This window comes from Polypterus senegalus, chromosome 4, assembly GCF_016835505.1.
Source record: "Polypterus senegalus isolate Bchr_013 chromosome 4, ASM1683550v1, whole genome shotgun sequence".
Taxonomy (NCBI): Eukaryota; Metazoa; Chordata; class Cladistia; order Polypteriformes; family Polypteridae; genus Polypterus; species Polypterus senegalus.
Window position 1 is genome coordinate 103,113,848 of NC_053157.1, and position 25,814 is coordinate 103,139,661.

The following is a 25,814-nucleotide window of genomic DNA, read 5'->3' on the forward strand; positions in this document are numbered from 1 at the left end:
TATATATATATATATATATATATATATATATATATATATATATATATATAGAAAGATAGATTGGTACATAGATAGATAGATAGATAGAAAGATAGACTAGCAAAATACCCGCGCTTCGCAGCGGCGAAGTACTGCATTAACATTTTTATTAAGAAGAAAATTAAACCTTTTTAAACTGAGGGAAAATATGCCAATAATTATTTGTTAAGGATTTCTTTGTATACCATGTTGTCAGTTCGGCCCTCCGGTTGTAACATGACCAAGCTGAGTGCTGAGCTTACTCTTTAATCGGTTTCAGTTTCATGGTTTGTTTCAATTCCGACAGTATTTGCAAGATTTGTTGTGTTGAAGTGACATTCGGCATCTGTCAAGCGTTGTAAGCACACAACCGGTTTCATCGAAAAAATCACATCCAGCTATCGAGAGTTTAAAAGTGTCCACTACTGAAATCGTCACCTGTGAATCTAAGATGTTTAAGAGGCATTGGCGGTTGTCAAAAGGTGTAAAATATTTGTCCATTTCAGTACACTTGAAAGCAACAACCGAACAATTCAGCGGCAGCCATCGACTCACATGCAGAACCATAGGTGAAGGGCTTAAGCATTTCACTCTTCTAGTGCTCCTGTGTAACAGTATCTCCTGTACCATCATCAGTCCACACCTTGAACCTGTCCCAGTTATTCAATACATAAGACACAATGTTCCTCTGGATATCAAGAGTAAGCCTGATATGGCCATGCAATATGTAACAAAGAGAATGGAAAAGGTAGGTGCCATCTCCGGGCATGGAAACCACTCAGTAAGTGACAGTTCTTTGATCGATAGTGATCACCTCGATAGACATGGTTGGAATGATAAAGGAAATGGTTACCTGAGAAATGTAAAGTAAGTCTAAAATACCTATACAATAACTATAATTGTAATAAACAAATAATAAAACAGCGGAGAAGCCGTGGATTAAACAAAAAGGCTGTAGTTATCAGCAGGGAGGCAGCCAACAACATAGGAGGCGTTGGGATGGGGGACCCAACGCCACCTCACACGGTGGCCGAGCTGCAGGCTATATATATGTACGTAAGTAAGTAGGATTCAGTTAGCGTTGGGAACCTGTATACCAAATTTCTTGAAGATGGGCTCATAAGTAACAAAGACTGTTGAAAAGTTCAATACGGCGGCCAACAGTGGCATCATACCACCGAAATAAGTACGTACAAATTTCAAGAAGATGGGGCCATAAATAAGAAAGTTCAACATGGCGAACGATATTGAACGTTATGACCATTACGCGTAGAATTTGGAAATGAAACCTGCTTAACTTTTGTAAGTAAGCTGTAAGGAATGAGCCTGCCGAATTTCAGCCTCCTACCTACACGGGAAGTTGGAGAATTAGTGATGTTGGAAAGTTCAATATGGCGGCCGACAGTGGCGTCATACCACCGAAATAAGTACGTACATTGGTTTTGGTTAGCTCAGGGAAGACACCTACCAAATTTCATGAAGATGGGGCCGTAAATAAGAAATTTCAACATGACGGACGTTGTTGACCGTTATGACCGTTACATGTAGAATTTCGAAAAGAAACCTGCTAAACTTTTGTAAGTAAGCTGTAAGGAATGAGTCTGCCAAATTTCAGCCTCCTACCTACACGGGAAGTTGGAGAATTAGTGATGTTGGAAAGTTCAATATGGCGGGCGACAGTGGTGTCATACCAACGAAATAAGTGCGTTACATCGGTTTCCGTTAAAAGTTCAATATGGCAGCCGACAGTGGCATCATACCACCGAAATAAGTACCAAATTTCAGCCTTCTACCTATACGGGAAGTTGGAGAATTAGTGACGTTGGAAAGTTCAATATGGTGGCTGACAGTGGCGTCATAACACCGAAATAAGTATGTACATTGGTTTCGGTTAGCGCATGGAAGCCGCCTACCAAATTTCGTGAAGATGGGGCCATCAATAAGAAAGTTCAATATGGCGGATGTTGTTGACCATTATGACCATTATGCATAGAATTTCGAAATGAAACATGCTTAACTTTTGTAAGTAAGCTGTAAGAAATGGGCCTGCCAAATTTCAGCCTTTTACCTACACGGGAAGTTGGAGAACTAGTGACGTTTGGAAAATTCAATATGGCGGCCGACAGTGGCATCATAACTTCCAGTTATAACCATTACGCATAGAATTTCGAAATGAAACCTGCCCAGCTTTTGTAAGGAAGCTGTAAGGAATGAGCCTGTCAAATTTCAGCCTTCTACCTACACGGGAACTTGGAGAATTAGTGATGAGTCAGTGAGTGAGTGAGTCAGTCAGTCAGTCAGTCAGTGAGGGCTTTGCCTTTTATTAGTATAGATAGATAGATAGATATAGATATAGATATAGATATAGATATAGATATAGATATAGATATACAGTATACAGTACAGGCCAAAAGTTTGGACACACCTCCTCATTCAATGTGTTTTCTTTATTTTCATGACCATTTACAGAACTCCATCACTCTCCTTCTTGGTCAAATAGCCCTTACACAGCCTGGAGGTGTGTTTGGGGTCATTGTCCTGTTGAAAAATAAATGATCATCCAACTAACCTGACTTCTGCACAACACAACTGCTGGTCCCAACCCCATTGATAAAGCAAGAAATTCCACTAAATAACCCTGATAAGGCACACCTGTGAAGTGAAAACCATTTCAGGTGACTACCTGTTGAAGCTCATCGAGAGAATGCCAAGAGTATGCAAAGCAGTAATCAGAGCAAAGGGTGGCTATTTTGAAGAAACTAGAATATAAAACATGTTTTCAGTTATTTCACCTTTTTTTGTTAAGTACATAACTCCACATGTGGTCATTTATAGTTTTGATGCCTTCGGTGAGAATCTACCAATTTAAATGGTCATGAAAATAAAGAAAACACATTGAATGAGGAGGTGTGTCCAAACTTTTGGCCTGTACTGTATATAGATAGATATATATACTAGCAAAATACCCACATTTCGCAGCTGCGAAATACTGCCTTAAAATTTTTATTAAGAAGAAAATTAAACCTTTTTAAACTGAGGGAAAAAATACCAATAATTATTTGTTAAGGATCTCTTTGTACACCACATTGTCAGTTTGGCCCTCCGGTTGTAATATGACCAAGCTGTGCGCTGAGCTTACTCTTGAGCATGCAACGTACAGTTAGCCATGCGAAAAGTAATCTTGTCTCAAATCTCACAGCTTGGATTGCTGCTGTCATAATCGGTTTGAGTTTCATGGTTTGTTTCAATTACGACATTATTTGCAGGACTTGTATTGAAGTGACATTCGGCATCTGTCAAACGTTGTAAGCATACAACCAGTTTCATCGATAACTTCACATCCAGCTTTTGAGAGTTTAAACTTTCATAAACATCAAAGTGTCCACTACTGAAATCGTCACCTGTGAATCTAAGATGTTTAAGAGGCATTGGGGGTTGTCGAAAGGTGTAAAATATTTGGCCATTTCGGTACACTTGAAAGCGACAACCGAACAATTCAGCGGCAGCTATCAACTCACATGCAGAACCATAGGTGAAGGGCTTAAGCATTTCACTCTTATAGTGCTCCTGTGTAGTATAATTATCTTCTGTACCGTCATCTGTCCCAGTCATTCAATACATAAGACACAATGTTCCTCCGGATATCAAGAGTGAGCCTGATATGACCGTGCAATATGTAACAAAGAGAATGGAAAAGGTAGGTGCCTTCTCCGGGCATGGAAACCACTCTGTAAGTGACAGTTCTTTGATCGATGGTGATCACCTCAAAAGACATGTTAATCGAGGTACGGTTGGAATGATAAAGGAAATGGGTACCTGAACAATGTAAAGTAAGTCTAAAATACCTGCGCAATAACTATAATTGTAATAAACGAACAATGAAACAGCAGAGAAGTCGTGTATTACATAAAAAGGCTATAGTTATCAGCAGGGAGACGTGAATCCCGTGGAGAAGCAAGGAAGGGAATGTAGAGACTGGAGTGACGGACGGTCTTATATAGGCAGGCAGCCAACATTGTGGGAGGCGTTGGGATGGGGGACCGAACGCCGCCTCACATGGTGACCGAGCTGTAGGCTATGGATGTATATATGTACGTAAGTAGGATTCAGTTAGCGTTGGGAACCCACGTACCAAATTTCTTGAAGATGGGCCCATAAGTAACAAAGACCGTTGAAAAGTTCAATATGGTGGGCGACAGTGGCATCATACCACCGAAATAAGTACGTACATTGGTTTCAGTTAGCGCAGGGAAGCCGCCTACCAAATTTCGTGAAGATGGGGCCATAAATAAGAAAAAATAAGAAAGTTCAACATGGCGGACGTTGTCGACCATTATGACTGTTACACGTAGAATTACAAAATGAAACCTGCTTAACTGTTATAAGTAAGCTGTGAGGAATGAGCCTGCCAAATTTCAGCCTTCTACCTACACGGGAAGTTGGAGAATTAGTGACTTTGGAAAGTTCAATATGGCGGCCGACAGTGGTGTCAAACCACCGAAATAAGTACGTGCATCGGTTTCGGTTAGCGCAGGGATGCCAACTACCAAATTTCGTGAAGAAGGGGCCATAAATAAGAAAGTTCAACATGGCGGACGTTGTCAACCGTTATGATCGTTACGTGTAAAGTTTCGAAATGAAACCTGCTTAACTTTTGTAAGTAAGCTGTAAGGAATAAGCCTGCTAAATTTCAGCCTTCTACCTATACGGGAAGTTGGAGAATTAGTGATGAGTCAGTGAGTGAGTCATTCAGTCAGTCAGTCAGTGAGGGCTTTGCCTTTTATTAGTATATATATATACGCGGAAGAGCGTCCCAAAGCAATTGCAGTCTCCCAGCGCTGTAGCAGTTCGCCGTATAAACACATCCAAAAAGATCGCAGACATTCTATAAGCGCTTGTCGTCAATGGGTCATACAAGGAACATTATAAAGATCCCGCTACAATAAATAACAGCGCTGTTGCTGTTTCAAGCCGAATAAAGCTGGTGTTAAAGTACTGAGACTCAGCTTTGTGTTTTGGGGAGCAAGATGGGGACTCGCACTTCACTGCGCACACACACACAGTCACAATGCTGTAGTAAACAGTATATGCTCGTACGGATGTTGACTATATGAGTGAGGCACACAGACTCAGACGGAGAATAGGAGACGATTGCCAGAGAAGAGAGAGAGAGCTGCTGGCGGCGAGATAAGAGAGAGAGAGATGTGCTGGGCGAGCGAGTGAGCAAGAAAAGGAGAGAGAGAGAGAGAGAGACGCGCTGGGCGAGTGAGTGAGCGAGATAAGGAGAGAGAGACGCGCTGGGCGAGCAAGCGAGATAAGGAGAGAGAGAGAAGAACCATCAGCTCAGTTGTGAACACATGACGCTCAGCAGACAAAGTGTATCCATACTACTCGTATTGCAAGACATCGCTCGTTTATCAAGTCAAAATTTATTAAAAATTTTTGCTCGTCTTGCAAAACACTCGTAAACCAAGTTACTCATAAACCGAGGTTCCATTGTATATATATAGATGTTTGTGTGTATATAACGCCCAGGAGGAACAGAGGAGGGCTTGTACCTCCTCCAGACCATTACGGGGCGTCCGTCCTGGTTACGCTGCAGGCCTTAGGTGGGGGCATGGAAGCCCAGCCCTGTAGGGGCCCATGGCCACCGGCAGGCGGTGTCCCACTTCCAGACCATCATCTGCCACATCCGGCCGAGGCAGGAGCCCGACTGGGACGCCCAGAAGGACCGGAGGAGGGCCTGTACCTCCACCAGACCACAAGGGGGTGCCCGCCCTGGTTACGTTGGTGGCCTCGGGTAGGGGGCATGGAAGCCCAGCCCTGTAGGGGCCCGTGGCCACCGCCAGGCGGCGCCCCGCTGTCTGAACAGCCCTGGAGCCCAGCACTTCTGCCACACCAGGAAGTGCTGGGGAAGCTAACAGGGACACCGGGCGGCTTCGGGTGCGCAGCCGGCACTTCCGTCCCACAAGGGCGTGTCTGCGGAGGAGTGCCGGGGAGCAGCTGGGGCCCATCCGGGTTCCCATAAAAGGGGCCGCCTCCCAGCAGTCGGGGCGAGAGTCGGGAGGAGGGAAGACGAAGCTGGCGAGAGGACAGGAGGCGGCCAGAAAAGGACTGTGTGGCCTGGACTTTGGGGGATCGGTGCTGGAAGCACTGGGGGTGATTGCACGGTATAGACTTGTAAATAGATAGATAGATAGATAGATAGATAGATAGATAGATAGATAGATAGATAGATACTTTATTAATCCCAAGGTGAAATTCACATAAATAAATAAACAAATAAACGGTGTGTGGTGAAATTATGATGTCCGTCTGTCTGTGTCCGGGCCAGCGTTCACAAAATATATATATAGATATGTGTGTGTATATATATATATATAGATATGTGTATATATATATATGTATATATGTATATATATATATATATACACACACACAGTATATGTGTATATATATTGTCAGGGATGCCAGGGGCCATGACCCGGCCGGGACGCCAGGAGGGACCGGAAGAGGGTCAGAGCCCTGCCTGGATCACGTGGGGTTTGCCTTCCGGGTTGCTTTGGGGGCCACGGGTCAAGGGCATGGAAGCCCTTCCCTGTAGGGGCCCGTGGTCACCGCCAGGAGGCGCCCCAATGCCTTGGGGACTTGTTTCCCCAGCACTCCCGCCACACCAGGAAGTGCTGGGGAAGACTGGAGGATACCGGAGAGCTGCGGGAGAACAGCGGCACTTCCGCCACGCTGGGGCGTGGCTAGAGGAAGAATGCCGGGAACACCTGGGGCTCATCCGGGTCCTGTATAAAGGGCCGTCTCCCTTCATTGAGGCTGGAGTGGGTGGAAGGAGGGCGAAGCAGTGGAGAGTGGAGGCGGCCCGAAGAAAGGCATTGTGGCCAGGACTTTGTGTGATTTGGGGTTTGTGCACTGAACTGGGTCTTTGTGACCATTATTTGGGGGTCTTTGTGACCATAATTATTGTAAATAATTATAGTAAATAAACGTGTGGTGGTTTTAAACAACATGTCCGCCTGTCTGTGCCCGGGTGCCGTTCACAATATCTATCCATCCATTTTCCAACCCGCTGAATCCAAACACAGGGTCACAGGGGTCTGCTGGAGTCAATCCCAGCCAACACAGGAACCAATCCTGGGCAGGGTGCCAACCCACAGCAGGACACACACAAACGCCAATTTAGAATCACCAATCCACCTGACCTGCATGTCTTTGGATTGTGGGAGGAAACCCACCTAGACACGGGAAGAACATGCAAACTCCACACAGGGAGGACCCGGAAGCGAACCCTGGTCTCCTAACTGCAAGGCAGCAGCGCTACCACTGCGCCACTGTGCCGCTCCATGTATATTATATATATGTGTATATGTATATATGTAGATATGCATGTATATGTACTGTATATACTGTATATATGTTTATACAGTATATGTTTGTGTATGTATATATATATATGTGTATGTATATATATACAGTATGTGTATATGTATGTGTGTAGATATGTATATATGTATATATATGCATATATATGTATATATGTATATATATATGTGGATGTATGTGTGTATATATATATGTTGGTACCCTGCCCAGGATTGGTTCCTGCCTTGTGCCCTGTGTTGGCTGGGACTGGCTCCAGCAGACCCCTGTGACCCTGTGTTCAGATTCAGCAGGTTGGAAAATGGATGGATGGATGTATATATATGTGTATATGTATATATGTACATATGTATGTCTATGTATATATGTATATGTGTATATGTATATATATGTTTATATGTGTGTGTGTGTGTGTGTGTGTATATATGACAACAACACTCATAACAGTGATAAAACAATTACATTGACAATCATGTTACGTTATTTTCAAAATGTTTCCTTTTCTTTTTCATTACTTCTTTAACACACTATTTCTCCGCTGCAAAGCGCGGGTATTTTGCTAGTCTAATCCATATAAAGCATCTCTGAATATCTCCCCGTATTCTCTTCATGGCCTCACTAGTCCACTTATGTATGTTTTTTATATCTGTCGTAGATGATTTCAATTTTTGTCTATACGAAGGGTCAAGAAGTACCATGGAATGCTCAGAGCTGCCAAATGCAGCCTGTGGAATGGATGTATGCATCAGAGATGGTGGTATAAAAGTGATCCAGAGTGTTCTCCTCTATAGTGTCACATTTTTACCAGCTGTTTGTATTTGGGAAGCTCAGATACCAAGGTGGAGCTATTAAAGTCACCCAAGATAATAACTGCAGTATTTATTTTCAGCAGCTAAGATCTGGTCAGCTAAAATCTGCATTGCAACTGTGTTATTTGGTTGAGGTCGCACATAAACTACAATTTGAACGGCAGTTAAAAATTCTTTGGGCAGATTAAAAAAGGTTTGCAATAAATTGGCAAAAATTCCACATGAGGTGAGAAGCTTCTCAGCACTTTTACATCTGTGCACCACAAGCTGTTGATAAAGAAATACTCTGTTCCACCTTTGCATTTATTGTATTGGTCATAACTTTGATTGACTCTAAAGAGATATCCAGGAGGCATCTATCACACAAGCTGGTGACCCTCAGAAACTTGTCTTCTGATTGGGTTGTGACTATGGGTCTGTCAGATCTCTTCTTATCAGAGTTTCTTCCAGTTTCCAATTGCCTTCGGATTGTGTAGGATACCATACACACTGAACCTTTTGATTTTTTTTTTTTTTGCAATTTCTCTAAATGAAAGGCCTACACTTGAAAGGGTAATAATGCTCTCTCTCATTTCATTTGTTAATTGCAGTTTTTTGTCATTATCACTGGGATATTATCCAAGTAGTATCTCAGAGGTTGTAGTAACACAGTCTGTTCCAAATCTGCTTTAAGACTGACATTGTATTTAAGTAAACAACAGAAGTTGGGGCACACGTGCAAATTATTTGCTTTAACTTGCAAAACTTAATTTACTTTATTTGTTACAGAACACGTGTTGGTTGCAACCAATTAGTTATTCACCTGAGAAGGCCAATTTGTAATATTCTGAAATTTCCTTTTTTACAGATTTTGCTAACCTAAACTTTAAATGTAATCTTCTGGCAGTTTAATGCTTACTTTTCAACATTTTAGGTCATTCATTGCATTTCAACTGATTAAATATGAACAAAAATTGGAAAAACTGAGGTGTTCTAAACCTTTTCACTGATAATATACAGTAGTTCCTAGGGTTATGGCAACATTCTATCACATTGGGTAGCATTGTGCCTTATTAGCTTGTAAATGAAGACATCTAGCCATTCTTTAAAATTATGTAGAGCTTACAACATAACATGTACGGTATTTGAACTCTTGTCTGCCTTTTTGATTTTTGCCTTCTGTCAAGTTTTCTTTAAATCCCAATTCGTGATTTGAAGTGTCAGACTATAAAATGGCTTCTTTTCTCAAAAGTACTCATATAACTATATTCTTCACTCTTGAGGCTTATTTTAAAATTATGTACAGTATGTACTGAATAATGACAGCATTCCTTCTTTCTAGTCTACATTTTAACACAGTGTCCCCCAGAATGTTATCATCATATCACTTCTTATTTTCTCATATGTTACCAATAAAATATGTATTTCGGAAAAAAAAAAATTTACTTCCATTTACAAGCCAGCTCTATGAATTGATACAACGTAATGATACTTCATCAAGTCCTTACTCATTCTTTAGTGAGGAAAAGCTGTAAATGGGTGGAATTATACAAAGAAATCAAATTTCAGTTTTGTAAGTGCAACAAGCATCGTAGAAGACATTTTAAACTTTATTCATCATATTTATCAGTACTTATTATGCTATATAAGTTGAGGGAGTTTATACTGAAGCTTTATAATGCACTGGTTACACCTGACCTAGAGTGCTGTGTTGGTGACCAGGTTGGAAAAGGTCCAGAGATGAGTGACTAGGCTGATTCCAGGGCTACAGGGGATGAACTATGAGGAAAGATTAAAAGAGCAGAGCCTTCTTAGTTTAAACAAAATGAGATTAAGAGGAGGCATGACTAAAGTGTTTAAAATAATGAAAGTAATTAGCACAGTGGATTGAGAGTATTAATTTAAAATGAGTTCTTAAAGAATATGGGTACTGTAAGAGTTGAATTTGCACCCTGGTTTGAATTGCACCTTGCAAGTGACCAGGTAATTGTTAAAAGAAGCCTAACTTTATTATCTGCTGAGTTTGTGCTTGAGTTTTCATATTTTATCTTCTGAGCTTATGCTTAAAGGCTGAAGCTGTTATTTTATTATTCACTATGATAAAGGCATTTTAACTGACTTTGTGGCAATAAAGATATAAAGCTTAAGAAAAAATGTCATATTTTAAGGCATAAGCATTGTTGTATTGTTATGCTCAGGCTAAGTTTTCTGTTGACGAACCAAGAAAGAAATATATGGTTCAGAACAAAAATGAACACTTCTAAAAAGTCATGTACTTCTAAGCTGACAGGATTGTAAATCAACCTAGTGGATGGGGCTAATTGTGGTTATTTAAGATATCACCGTTTGTCATGTCTCTTTAGCAATTGGGTATAAAAAATCATGTTAAAAGTTTTCTAATTATGTAATGAATTCCTTGAAATTGTGATCTAATCAATGAATTTTATAAATATAGCGCGCAGAATGCTCCTTTCCTTTGTAATGCTTGCTAATAAGATATGCTGTTGCCTTTTGCAAGATTTATCCATCCATCCATTATCCAACCCACTATATCCTAACTACAGAGTCACTGGGGTCTGCTGGAGCCAATCCCAGCCAACACAGGGCGCAAGGCAGGAAACAAACCCCGGGCAGGGTGCCAGCCCACCACAGTCTTGCAAGATTTAGATAAAGAACAATGATTAACACTTTTTCCTGCCTATATGGGACACTCAGTGGGGGGCGTCCGTTAAATTTCTTCCAAAGGACACAGTTGGAAACTTGATAAGGGCAAATTTAAGTTTTAATTTTACATAGAGAACAATAAACACATGGAATAAGCTACAAAGTAGTGTAGTAGACAGTAGGACTTTAGAGACTTTCAAAACTAGACCTCAAGTTATTTTGGAGGAATTGAGTGGATAGAACTGGAGAGCTATGTTGGGCTGAAAGGTGTGTTCTCGTGTACTTTGCTGTAACATTCTAACTAAGTAAGGTTTGATTTCACCATTTTACAAACACTATTAAACAATTGTGATTCCTTAATATGCAGAATATTAAAAAAAAACTATATTATTTATATTAAAAATAATTAATTTATTTCTATTGCACAATTATATTGTACTGAGGATTACTTGTGTTGTGTTCTTCATATTGTATTGTATTTACCTTCTTTTTTTGACACCAACTGTATGCCCAAACTACCTGGAAAGGGGTCTCTCTTTGAACTGTCTTTCCCAATGTTTCTTCCATTTTTTCCTACAAGGTTTTTTATGGGAGTTTTTCCTTGTCTTCTTAAACAATCAAGGCTAGGGAGGTTGTCAAGAGACAGTGCCTGTTAAAGCCCATTACGGCACTTCTTGTGTGATTTTGGGCTATACAAAAATAAATTGTATTGTAATTGTATAACTTGACTTTCATGATAGGCAATGGAAATATGAAGTGCTGAATGAAAGGACATTAATCTTATTTAATAAAGATAGGACAAGAAAAAACAAAGTCAATGGCACACATCCATATTGAAAGCTTTAAAAGAACTTAGTTGAAGAACATCAACTTGGCTTCATGAAGCAAATATCACACTTGTGATCCCAAGCTCAGTTAATGAACAGTTGGCAAATCAGCTTACAACAATGAGATCAAATTGCCCAGAAGGCAGCATTACTCAAGCTTCACAATTATAACATGCACTTGAAACTAAATAACTGTTTGCCATAAGAGCTAATTGCTCTGGTATCTGCACATTTACTGTCAGTCACACAAACTGACAGAACTTAATGTAATTCTTTGATGGCTTTAAAAGATTGAGACACTTTCAGCACAAAAGCAGGAGCAACCAATGCCTAATTCAGGTGATGATGCACAGAGTGAAAGAAATTATCAGCATCAGTTCATGCAGAAGAAAATGTAAGGTTAGAATGCAACTGCAGAAGTTGCTAAAATGCTGGGCCAGCAAAAAATCTAGCAAGACAAACCTACTACATCACACATATCTGATGGTGACCCTCTGACATCTCTACCTTTTATAAGGTAATCTGATAACACTGTGGACAATGTGTTTGAAATTAATTGAAACAAGTTTCACTTTCTTCAGAAATCTGAACCTTTTTGAAATTGCAGACTCCAATCACCAGACAAGGGTTACAAAAAGGCAATGAAGTTACTTCAAAGATATTATAGTAATGAGCTGAAAACAGTAAACATATATATTAAAAAAACACTATAATGGACTTGAAGGAGAAGAAGAAGAAGAACTAATTGATTATGTATGTCTTTTTGTTGATTTAGATTAATGGTTCTCAATTGGTGGTATGCGTACCCCTAGGGGTACGGGAAGGGTTATGCAGGGGTACGCAGTGACATATAATTTTGTGGGGTTTTTTTTCAAATTTTCCTTCTGTTTCGATTTCGCACTCAAAAGTAGGAAAAAAAAGAAGAAAATGTAATGATTGTTTCAATCGGTTTCAATGCTTTAGTTTAAGTTTTTAAACTTAAAACAACCAAAGAGTTTGAAGAAGGTCGCCAGTTTGCTGCGTGACTCATCAACAAAACATGTGCGAGAGTGCAGCTATACTATAGCATGGAGTAGATTTGCTTCAGAAAGTGGTAAGGCGTGTCATGAGGATTAAAGTTCCAAAAATAAAAAATTTCTGCTGTTGCTAGGCCTACAAGCAATAGGTTGGGGCCAATGCGTGAGTCACGTCCCCAGTGGGGTGGTAGCTTTTAAGAGAGGACAACCTCTTCAGTGCAAGAAAGGAGTTGAAGGTGGTTATAATGCTTGTGTTCGCACTGTTGGCGGGAAACCCCAAAAATGGACCGGTTTTTAGTGAAACGGAAGGGAAGTGGTACCGATGCGTTTGTGAAAGTGAGTGATTCGGAAGGTGTTGGGTTGTCTTCTGATAAAACAGGCCAAGGAATTTCTCAAAAACGGCCGCGGCAGCAGCAAGATAAGAAGCCACCAGAAGATTCATCTGCGGGCAGAAAAATACGACAATATTCTGCAGAATATTTGGGCTACGGTTTTGTCAGCAATGGTGCGGACCCTCCACTTCCACTCTATGTCATATGCAACGAAACTCTGTCCAATCACAGCATGAAACCGTCACTTCTGAAGAGACACCTGCAAACCAAACATGTGGAATTGAAAGATAAACCGCTGGAATAGTTCAAGAGGCAACAGAGTATGATGAAAGGCACCGCAATGTTTCACGGATATTTGCATACGTCCGAGAAAGCTTTGCGCGCCTCATATGAAGTATGTCTTTTGGTAGCGAATACAAGGAAACCTCATACTATTGTTGAGGAGTTGGTACTTCCTGCAGCACTAAAAATTGCAGAAATAATGATAGACAAGAAAGCAGTCGATACGGTGAAAACTATCCCACATTCGGATGATACTGTATCAAGGAGAATTCGAGAAATGGCTGATGATGTAATCCAGCAAGTCTGTGAGCAGATCAAACTCAAAAAACAATTTGAATTACAACTGGATGAGTCGACAGACGTATCAAACGAAGCTCAGTTGATGATTTTTGTTCGGTATGTTGATCAGGTGAAGGGACTTTCAGAAGAAGTGTTAGCTTGCAAAGCTTTGCCAGGAAAAACAACAGCACAAGAGATTTTCAGAATTCTTTCAGAGTGTCTCACCGCTCATGGACTTGACTGGATGTGGTGTGTTTCTGTGTGCACAGATGGCGCAGCTAACATGACAGGCCACCGAGGAGGCTTGAAAGCATTGGTGAAAGGGAAAAATCCATCAGTACAATTGAATCACTGCATTATTCATCGACAATCACTTGCCTCGAAACACTTAAGCGTGGAGTTCAATGAGACACTGAACACTGTGGTCAAAGTTGTGAACTTTATCAAGTCATATGCTCTGAACTCTTGGCTCTTTCGACTGGTTTGGTGGACATGGGTTCGGAACACGAAACTATGTTTTTGCATACCGAAGTCAGGTGGCTGTCTCGTGGAAAAGTTTTGAACAGGTTATTTGAGCTCCGACACGAAATGTACGTCTTTCTTAAAGATCAGAAATCTGCTTTTGTAATGCACTTTGAAGATGAGCAGTGGTTATGCAAAGTCGCATATCTTGCCTACATATTTGCAAAAATCAATGAGTTGAATTTGAAACTTCAAGGACAGAACAGCAACATATTTTCTTCCATTGACAACATGCAAGCTTTTCATAAAAAAGTTATCTATTGGAAAAACAGAATTTCTGCTGGACATCTTGCAATCTTCCCAACAATTTCATGTTTTTGTGAAGACTCAAACATCGAGCTTTCAAGCTTTTCTAATATTAAAGCATTGATCATCGATCATTTGAATAATCTAGAAAACGAAATTCTCCAATACTTTTCTGAAATCGAAACGGATGGTGCCCAGAGTAACTGGATTTTGAATCCTTTTTGTGAAAACAATGTTGAGACAGCAGAACTTCCTGATGACTTGAAAGAGAAATTATTTGAACTTGCGGTGGACAGAACTTTGAAAGCAAGAATGGACAGCAACGTGGGACATTTCTGGCACAGTGTGCGTCAAGAATATGAAGACTTGAGTAATGCAGCGTTGTCAGCATTGTTACTTTTTCCATCGACATATTTATGTGAAAGTGCATTCTCGGCTTTGACCGCAATAAAAACTAAAGAACGAAACCGGCTCCAGCCTGAAGGTGATGTTATACTAGCTGTCACCAGCATCCATCCTCACATCAAATCTCTAATGGCACAAAATCAAGCCCAAGTATTGCATGAGTATAGGAATGAATTTGACAACAGTGCAAATAGATGTGCTATGTTATCAAAGCTCCCATTTCAAAAGTAGATTAAATGGAGAGATATAGCTTACAATTTTAAAGAATAAACTGGAAGTCCAACAAGATTTTATGATTTAGTTGATTTTTTAAATACAGAAGATATTATTTTGGATCTTCTGCTTGGAGGCAGCACATATACAGAAAGAGAAGACCAAAAAGGTAAAACAATTCTCCCCTGAAGAGTGGTCTGAAAGGAAGCAGTTTTGTTACTAATGTGAAAGAAAAATTAACTACTTGCAAGCTACTTAGGGTTAATAGCTGACAAAGCCATTTTGCTATAATGGCAGGTTATTCATACAGGCATTTGTCATAAGACAGGGTGCAGTAAGCTGACCTAGGATAATTTCCAGTTTCTTCAGAACGCATCTATTTGACACAGGAAAGATAACCTTTCCTTCTTTAGGGTCTATCTGACAAGTAAAAAAAAAAAAAAATAGAGCAGATGGCCCATTAGCATAATAAAACAAAATGCTTAAGTAACAACATTATGTTTTATTGAAAATAAGGGGAAGGGGGAGAAAGAAGAAAATATAAAAAGCCAATTGAAAAAATTTACTTTGCTCTTCGGTCTTGCAACGTAGAATCCATGTACTCATCTGTGACTGAATAAAAATCTAATTGATTGAACTATTCCTGTCTTCCTTGGGGGTTTTCTTACATACTAACCTTACTGACGCTACTGAAAAGGGGACTCAAGACACCTTGGTAAAAAATAATGTGACAGCTGTTTATGCATTTAAAAACATTATTGTGTATTTTGCAGTGACAAACACATTGTTGTGGAATGTAATCAAATCAAAAATTGTCTAACAATGACAGAATTGACTTTTTGAATTCTAAAGGTTTATGCTATGGATGTTTCAAGCAGGGAGCTTTGGTAAACATAAAAAATGAAATATTAGATATGTTCTCTGAAACACTCAGGTATCCTTTATATCAAGAAAGAGGATGAAGCTACATCTACTAATGAGGAAACTGAGTGGGGAGTTTGTGCACTTACTGGCACAAGTGACAGATTTGTACTCAATGTAGTCTCTGTTAAGGTAAAATCTATGAAAATGGAAAGGTATGTAGAAACATATACATTTATAGACCCTGGTAATATAGTTTCAGATTTGTACTGAAAGTGTTTAAGGAGTGTCAGTAACAGATATAGAAGAAATGCTGCATCAACTGTATAACACAGGTTTTCCAGAGCACAGCTATGAAGATAAAAAAGAAATGCCACAGGAAAACTTCAAGTTCATGCTCATAGTCTCAGAGTCTGCAAGACTGGTATGTAGCTATTATTGCTTAAGTTTGCTTTAAAAGATAACACTCTTAAAATGCAAACTAACCATTGCATTGCAGAACAACATTCTATTGGACTCAAAAGAAAGCTGAAAAACTCAGGTTTCTACAAAGACTACAAAGCTTTCACTAAAGACACAATAGAAAAGGGTTATTCCATCAAACTACACAAAGAAAACCTAAATCGCAATGATGACAGGGTGTGGTACATTCCTCATCATGGTGTGTTTCACCCAAAAACCTGAGATTCAAGTGCTTTTTATTGTACAGCCACCTAAATAGAGACTTCTCCTAATGAACAAATACAGAAAAGTATTGACCTAACTAACATGTTCATTGGAATCCTTACAAGATTTAGAGAGAAGCTAGTGGCATTAATGCCAGACATAAATTCAATGTTCTACCAAGTAAAAGGTCTAGATAAAGACACTGAACTTCTCCACATTTAGGTTACCTAAGATAAGTCTTGGAAGAAATTAAAGTGACTGTACATCTTCTTGGTACTACTTCTTCACCCAGTTGTGTTTCTTATATTTTGCATATAACAGCCAAATATGTAAGAGAAACAGTTCCCGAGGAAGCAGTTAACATTGTGATTTATAATTTATAGGTAAATGATTGTTTAAAGTCAGATGCAACAGAAGAACAAGCAATAAAATTGGCAAGAGATCTCCAAGACCTAAATTTTGTGGTGCAGCGTTTATGGGGGTCCAAGTGTTTGAGTAACAGAAGAGCAGTCTTAATGTCTATTTCTGGAAAAGACAGCACAAAAGGATTTAGACTTGAGCCATAATTTACTCACAACAGAATGGGCTCTGGGTGCCCAGTGGTGCATCAAAACTGACAGCTTCAAATTCTAGATAAAAGTACAAGATAAACCCACTACAAGGTATAGTATTCTATCTGTAGCCAGTTCAGTATGACTTTCTTGGATTTTTAGCATCAGTTATATTGCCTGCAAAACTTATCTTAAGGGACCTGTGCAAAGAGAAATTTGATGGAAGGAAGTAGAAGTCAAGCACAGTCAGAAATGGACAAAATGAATGGATGACTTACAGACACTTGTAAAATATAATGTTTGCATCAAACCTTCATGTTTTAGAGCCATAAAGTATGCACAAATGCTCCATTATGCAGATGGTAGTGAAGACAGATATGGTACCATTACATATCTACTCTTGACTCTTGAAAAAGGCAAGAAAACATTTTTCACTCTTAATGTAGAAACCAAGAGTGCCTCCATTGAAGCATTTCACAATTCTAAGACTGGAGCTAATAGCAGTCATTGTGGCAATCAAAATGGATCAGATGCGAAAGAGTGAACTTCAAATATAGCTGCAAGAATCTACAATGGAAGGATGTCACATTCGTCTTAAATCCACCAGATCAAGCATCAAGAGAACTGAGCATAGAAAGCTTTTTTAAAAGTAAAAGTAAAACATAGACATAAGGTTCGAGTTTCTTGATGAAGCTAGAACATGAGTGGACAAAAAGACAAGATTAAATCTCTCACTGAACGTGATCCAGAGATTAAAACTTGTACAGTTAACTTGACAAGTACAGAAGACCACTGAACTTGTAAATAAACTAATAATCTGCTGCTCAGAATGGCCACACTTAAAGAAGCAGTGCATGGTTTCTCAAGTTTAAAGAAACATTACTGCATTTAAAATTTATAAGACAGAAATTTCAGCTTCAAGTTATTTGTCGCAGACAACCGGGGCTATTACCTGGCTGTGACACGATTTTTGTGGAAGGTTTGGGAGAGAGAAAGCGGATTCAGAGCAGGACCACTTCTGGGTGCCCTATAAAAGGAGCCACCTGCTGCTACTCCGGGAGCGAGAGCTGGGTGGAAGAGGACGAAGCTTGCCAGAGGATGAGTGGAGGCGAAGAAGAGAGGGAGAGAGGAAAGGGAAAGAAGAGAAAGTACTGTGTTTCTTGTGCTTGGTGCTTTGTACTGTGCTGCTGTGGGGAGCAATGGAAAAGTCTTTCCCTATGTGAATAAAAAATGTGTGATGTGCTGGAACTTGTGTCCTGGTGTCTGCTTCTGTCAGGATTGGGCAGCTGGAGTGCCGCCGTCAGGTCACAAAGTTAATCTGAAAGTAACCCAGAAAAGTAAAAAATGCTTATCACAGAACATATGAAAAAGCACAAATTGACAATAAAACTAATACTAGAACAATGAACAGACCTGTGAAAATAATCTGCTTCAAGAAACGGCCAATAATTGAAATAAGAAATTCCTAAAAATTTGTCTTATAGTTAAATTACATTTGTAAACAATATTTAGAATTTAAGAATAATTTGTGGCTCTTATTACAGTGAAATACAGTAAATCTGTCTTGTCCCTGCATAAACATTTAGGGATCAGAAATATAGGGAGGTTTTAGAAAGATTTTGTGAATGTTTAAATTCACATTTGTGTTTGCTTAATCTAAATAGAGTTTGAGTTAGATAATGGCATAGTCTTTTAATGCCTGTAATCTAACATGTAATATGATTCTCTTAGTTATTTCTGTAATAAGAACATGTTATTTATTCAGTTAACAATTCAGTCTCTCAGCTGGAAACAAAAATGCATACAGTTTGCTAAACGTTGTATAATTATATGAAGATATGCTCTGACCAATTGTATGTGTTATAAGTGCATGATAGGAACTTAAAGAAATGTAACAAAATACCTGAACCTTAAACATTTAATACAATAACTTTCCTTTTATTTCTATTACCAAATTTTCATTTTATTTTTGACTGAAATTTTTTTTTTGCTTTGAAATATACTAAAACTTTTATCATGATACTTGGACTGTGGAGTTATTTGAATACGTTTTACACTATTGCCTGAATTATTCTGTGACGTAAGCTGAAGCTACAGAATTTTGGAATCTTTGGACAAACACTGCTACAATAACAAACATTGAAATAGAAAGACTAATTGAGACAAAGTTTTGGAAACTTTGGACATACACAGTTACAATTACAAACTCTGAGAATTGAGAACTTAGCCTGAGATGGAAAGACTAAGACAGACAGATTGAATGTGGGTAAAGCCTAATAATGGGCATACTTATTTAACAATGAAAACTTGCACCTTATGCTTGCTGGGATAAGCCCCAGCTTCCCTGTGACCCTGCATAGGATAAAGTGAGTTTAGAAAATGGGTGAGTAGATGGATGGATGGATGGAGAGATGGATGGATGGATGGATGCGTGATCCACAGCTCTACTTTCAGACGAATCACCTTTATGCTGTTATGCCAACAAAAGATAGCTTTCAAAGTAGACAGTTTTACTGAAACTAGCCACAGATATTGTTTTGCTGTTTTTTATTTTTCTAGGATCCTGATCACCTTTCACTGTGCAATGCCATTGCTCTTTCTGTGATCCTCTGCAGGGCACTATTCATGCAAAGCCCTGGGAGTCTCTGACTGCTGTCTTGAACTTTTCCAGGCTTGTATGGTGTAAAGTAAATGTTTCAAGGGTCTGTGGAATGCAGAACTCAGCATAAATGTGACATTTCATTAACAATCACTGATTTACCCCACACCCACAGCTTATCTCCAGGGTAATATGATGGGTGCTCCAATAGAGTCTGCACCAATGACCCATGTTTTGAAACCATGATATCACTGGCAATCCACATACAGGATGTGTGCTCATCCCCATTTGTGGCACTGATCTTCAAAAATCTTTATGTATGTGCTGATTTGCATAAAGGCAACTTGCTTTAAAAACTCCTAAGTTGGCTTGGTAAAGAAATGTATTTCCTCATGCGCTGTTGGGATATTTGAAGTTTGGTGCAAATTCAGAAAAATGCTTGGTTTTGACTTACACAAATCATGGCTGTTGCAAGGCTGCATTTTACATATAACACTTGACAGTGCACAGCTTCTCTGGAGAGATGGAGCGATCACTTAATGTTGAAAATTTGGGATGAATATTATTCTGTCTCTGTCAGATGTATATCTTTTTACAAGTTCATTGTTGTCCAGCATTTCCAAAACATACTGCCTTTCCCAGGACTATATGCCATTCTCTGCCTGAATGCCATCTTCTGGCAACTCCTAGTGAGTTAAGATGGCTCACAAGCTCCCTAAATCCTGGTTAAGTTAGTAGCATTTTCCTAAATTAGGAACATTGATACATTGCTTTTACTCCTACTCTAAAGAGTATGCCAAAATTTGCATCACCCTGAAATTTTTGAGCCAGTTAGAACTGTTTACCTTCTCTTAAGACACTTGATAATTATTGACACTTGTACGTTTCATAGTTTTTTCCATTCTACCCTGGATATTAGCTTAGACTTGGACACATTTGTAAATTGCAGCCTTTCCATAAGTTTCAATCAAACTCAAATACAGGATTTGTCTAGGACCCTTAGGAATTTTCGTTTTTTTGTGTTGTATATAGGATTAAAGACCTAGCCACCCCTCCCCACACCCGTAAGTTATTGCTATATATTGCCTTTGATTCTTGTAAGTCCAAGCATTATCCTCTGATGAAGACCCCTGGTAGGGGTTGAAAGCTCAGGAATAAAAACTACTTTATGATATGTGATTCATTTTCTACCTTTGTGGCTCTCCAGCTGCAAATATGCAAACCGTATCACAGACCTTCTCTTCCAGGATTAAATATATATATAATTGTATATAGGATTACAGCCATTTCCAAGTATCAAATTTCTGCTTGAATCTGGCATCATTTGTTCTTTGCTATGTTCTGACAAGTAACCCAGTACATGCTACTGAAAAGCATTACATGATGCAGCCAAAACTACTGTATGCTCAATGGCAGGCAATATGTTATACATTCACAGTGTTTACATCCCTTCAGACAAAAAACTTTGAATTTTTTCAAATTTTTTAAAATAGAGCTGAAAATCTGCCTTTTCATAAACTCATGTGAGATTTTCCTTAGGACTGAATAATTTCTGAATAAACTATTGCAAAGTATACATCTGTGAAATTCTGGAGTGATCTGTTTCCTTTAGTCAGATTTTCCTATATTAACAATCAAATTATACACTTCATTTAGAGCAGTTATTGTTTTTTGGTCAGACTATGCAAAACAATTACTTTTATGACAGAAGACAAGTAACCAATAAAAATGACTGGGGTTAATTACTACGTTATCAAAAGCATATTATTACTTTAAGGGTCTACTTAAAAAAGATCAGTTATTGGGGAACACAATTGCATTGCCAAAAAGCAGCAGACCAACTTTGAGTCATTCTATGCTTCACTTGTTAAAAACAAATAAATGAAAAACACATAAGACACCAAACTTAAAACAAAATCCTCACCAGTACTGTCACAACACGTAGAACTACTCCACGCATATTATTCTCCAGTTTCCTGTCCGTAAGGGTGCCATTCAGTCCGGAGATTGGAGTCCAGCTTCCTAACTGTAAAAGATGTGCACATATTGCATGAATATGTAAAATTAACAAATAATCAGACATTAACATTGCACACACTTAACAATAAAATTTCCAGGGATATTATATTACTATTATCTGGAAAAATGATTAACACAATGCAAGCTTGTATAATCTGTTTACATCATAATTATAGCTTTACTCTACTTATTGATCAGATTTGTTTTCAATTTACAAACCTTAACATGAAAAAACTGCTTATTACACCCCATATTACTTAAACAAATGCATTTTAAAATTACACACTTTAACTTGTATTCATATATAGAATTTATTTGTAAAAAAAACAATAATGATAAAAAGACAAAACTAAGATTCATGAAATATTTTTATCTTGAAACACTCAAATTATGATAATATTGTTTGAAATAATCATGATAATATGTTAAACAAAAAGAAAAAGAAAAGCAACATCCAGGTACTCCTGTGTCTGAGTGTTTGTCTTTCACATTTGAAAAGCATATACTGTATGTTAGGATACTTGCAAAAGCAAAGATTTTGACTAAATAAAACATTGAACCATTAATTTCTGCCCAAGGTTAGTACTGCATGCTTTATAAATCTGAAGAGAAGTTTGACTCATAACTCAGTCACTGTCTGTGTGGAGTTTCCACAGTCTCCTCATGTCAGATAATATATTATGACATTAAAAAAATTCCAAAAAAGCATTTAATGTGGAACTTCATGGAAGACTAATCATCAGACTACAAGTGACAAGAAATTACAATGTGGTATGTAGAAGGGTACATAATTGGCTGAAGTATAGAAATCAAAGAGTTGTGGTATAATGATTGTTGTCGGATTGACTTAATGTCAAAAGTCAAATCCCAAAAAGAAACTTGCAGGAGTTGCTGAGTTTTTTTTAAATAGATAAAAATATAACAAAGAAGGATGTTAAATCTATGTAAACATCTTATTAACTGGTGTGGAAGAAGATACTTTAAAAATAGCAAAAATCTTACAATTGGACCAAGTTAAAGCACTGATTTGGGTAGACATGTTAAATTTATTTTATAGATAACAAATGTATATTTTACATATCCGAATGTAACTTATCACGCATCATAGGTAATTTTAATTGCAAAGCCAATAGTACATTAGAGATGTCAGGATGATCAAGTGCAAATACTCAATCAACAGTCAAGCTCAAAAACTGATAAAGTGATACATCCTCTAAAAATAAAAAAATAAAAAAATGTATAGAATATAACCTGATTTTTCGCTGTATAACCTAACCCCACTCAAGGAACAGAAGATTAATTTCACTGGATTGCAGCATAATATGCCTAATTCTGCTGTAAAGTGTTAGACTCAGTGAAAATGTCCTCATGGCAGATGAAGTGGATTGTGGTTGCATAAAAAAAATTATGAATGATAGCCCTTCCTACTTGGAAAAATACTATACACTTTCCCAGCATTAACTGTCACCAATTTGGAGACTGCAAGAGCCAACAGAGTCAATTTGAAATAATCAGAATCTTGCAAGCCCTGCGTTGTCATCACCAGGTTTTAAAATATATAAACAGAAAATGTGTGTTATCTGAAACTCATAAGATGCCACAGATTGTCCAGAAGGAAGCTTGCATTAAATTCTTCCCTGATTATTTTGTGGTAACTTCCCAGAAAAAGGCAATAGACGTTGGTCTGTGATTACTCATCCTTTACCCAACTTCTCCGAATCTTATCTTTCTTGTCTCTTATTGGTTATTCTGTCATCCAAAAGACACAAAACAAGCCGTCAATGAATTCAGTGTTCAAGGCTGGCTTTCCATCTCATGATTTGTCATCTGTGCTCTATTCATAATACAATAACATAACACAAATTATTTGTGTACAGTGCTCTTCACTGAGTGCTGGCACAGAGCACTGTGAACAATCCTCAATTAAAATGCAAGTACATATTATACTAATTACTAAATACAGAATTGGTACACATATAAATGAAGATTTGTTTAAATGCACAAAGAACAGGGTAGAACTGATTAAACATAAATGGAAGCCAACTGTCCATTAATTAACTGATGAACTATGGCCAGGTGACAAAGGTGGAGATTAAAGCTGTACCAGAAAAAGTCAAAAATAAACTTAAAAGCAGAAAAAAGAGTTCTTGTACACAGACTGTGCCTTCCAATTTAAACACACTATTTTCATTTTGTCTAAAAGTATAGTAGATGGTCTGCAGGATATTTAGTATTGCACTTCTTCGTAGGGATATCACAATACCAGAATATTTGTTTTTGATACCAATACCAGTGAAATTTTATGATACTCAACACATATTTGTTACAACAGGAAAAAGGCAGTTCAATGGCTTTTATAAAAGTACTTCCCTTATTCAAGTGAACAATGTTGTGCCTTTTTCTGCAATTTCATTGAAAATATATAATAAATACTAACAGTAACAACAGTTTTAAATACTTGTGCATCCATGAAGTAGTTAACCAACTATAATTTAAGTGAACTAGTTTTGGCATTCATAAATATCAAAAGAAAATGTAGGGCTTGAATTTAATGTGCACATGTACACATTCTAAATTTATTCTTTGACATTCTCTCTCTAGTAAAATAAAAATACTGATTAAAACTAAAACTAAATATTCCATCCATCCATCCATCTTCCAACCCATTGAATCTGAACACAGGGGTCTGCTGGAGCCAATCCCAGCTAACACAGGGTGCAAGGCAGGAACCAATCCTGGGCAGAGCGCCAACCCACCGCAGGACACACACCAAGGGCAATTTAGAATCGCCAATCCACCTAACCTGCATGTCTTTGGACTGTGGGAGGAAACTCATGGAGACATGGGGAGAACATGCAAACTCCACGCAAGGAGGACCCGGGAAGCAAACCCGGGTCTCCTAACTGTGAGGCAGCAGAACTACCACTGTGCTACTGTGCCGCCCAAACTAAATATTCTCACATTATTATAGTGGTGCTGTTGAAGTAGTAAATTCCAAAATAATATTTTCATTTAAAAAGCTCTTTAAAGCTGTATATCTATCAAAATTCTTCTAAAATCTAGTTCACCAGGGAATCATTTCATTAGGTTTGTATCATATGTTATTACAAGATTTATATTTACATCATTAGCTGATTAAGAAAACTTACTTAAGATTTAAATTTAACTGATGAGTCAGATTAATTCAAATTCCAAATGTCAACAAACCCTGGTGCTCCTTTTCTACATTTGTACAAATTTCTAGACCTTCTGTGTGAAAATAATTTTGTTAATTTTTACATTAATCCTTTACTTTGAAACTTTTGTAAAATACACTTTGTTGTACTGTTTTCAAAATACCTTACACTAGCCAACCCGCAGCGTACAATACGCCGCATAATCAGGCTGGTTTTTTAATGATTTTTAAGCACAGGGAGAAAATTAACAATTGAAAAATCTGTAATGTAATAAATCAGCAAGAAAAGCAACATTGTAACAATGCACGGAACGAACCAACACACAATCGTCCGTGACTGAAAACTGGCGGACCGCCCCAGAAGTACCTGTGACTGATGTAGATGTTTCATTGCTCTGTGCAGTTTTGGCTGCTTTTCTATATATAATCCACCAACACACCCGACCACGGTAGTAGCAAGGTGGGATGGGGGTGTGTACAAAGGGTTGTGACGCAACCAGTGGGAACATATGAGTCGCACTTATTGGGAATTCCACGGTTTGCAGCCTGAATTGGGTCCAACGGCTTACCCACGCCTCTCTGCGCCGGGTAGACACACGCTCAATCTCATGCATAATTATTTATTGAATGCTAAACACTTCTGGAAAGACACTGTTGTCTAAAACGGGTTGGTGTGAGAATGCAACAGTATGCGAATGAAAAGATGGAACTCTGGAGAGAGCAAAATACAACACAATAGTGAACCCGTGGCATAACAAACGCCGCATAATTATTTATTGATGGTTGAACACTTCTGGAAAGACACAGTTGTCTAAAAAGGGAGGGTCTGAGGATACAACAGAAAGTGAATGAAAAGATAGAACTCTGGAGAGAGCAACATACAATTGTCCGTGAGTGAAGAAGAAGCATGTTTGTCGCGGATGCGAATTGCTGTATGTAGCGTGTAAAACAGTTTGCTATGG

General features: G+C 38.5%; 1 protein-coding gene across 2 annotated transcripts in view; it reads right to left on the reverse strand.

The window, feature by feature from the left end:
- Nucleotides 1-25,814, reverse strand: part of grid2 (glutamate receptor, ionotropic, delta 2) — a 2,157,968-nt gene that overhangs the window by 253,422 nt on the left and 1,878,732 nt on the right. For both annotated transcript variants that reach the window (XM_039751125.1, XM_039751126.1), the window contains exon 9: nt 21,583-21,684. In XM_039751125.1, coding sequence (XP_039607059.1) covers nt 21,583-21,684 — 102 coding nt within the window. The remainder of the gene's footprint in view (nt 1-21,582; nt 21,685-25,814) is intronic.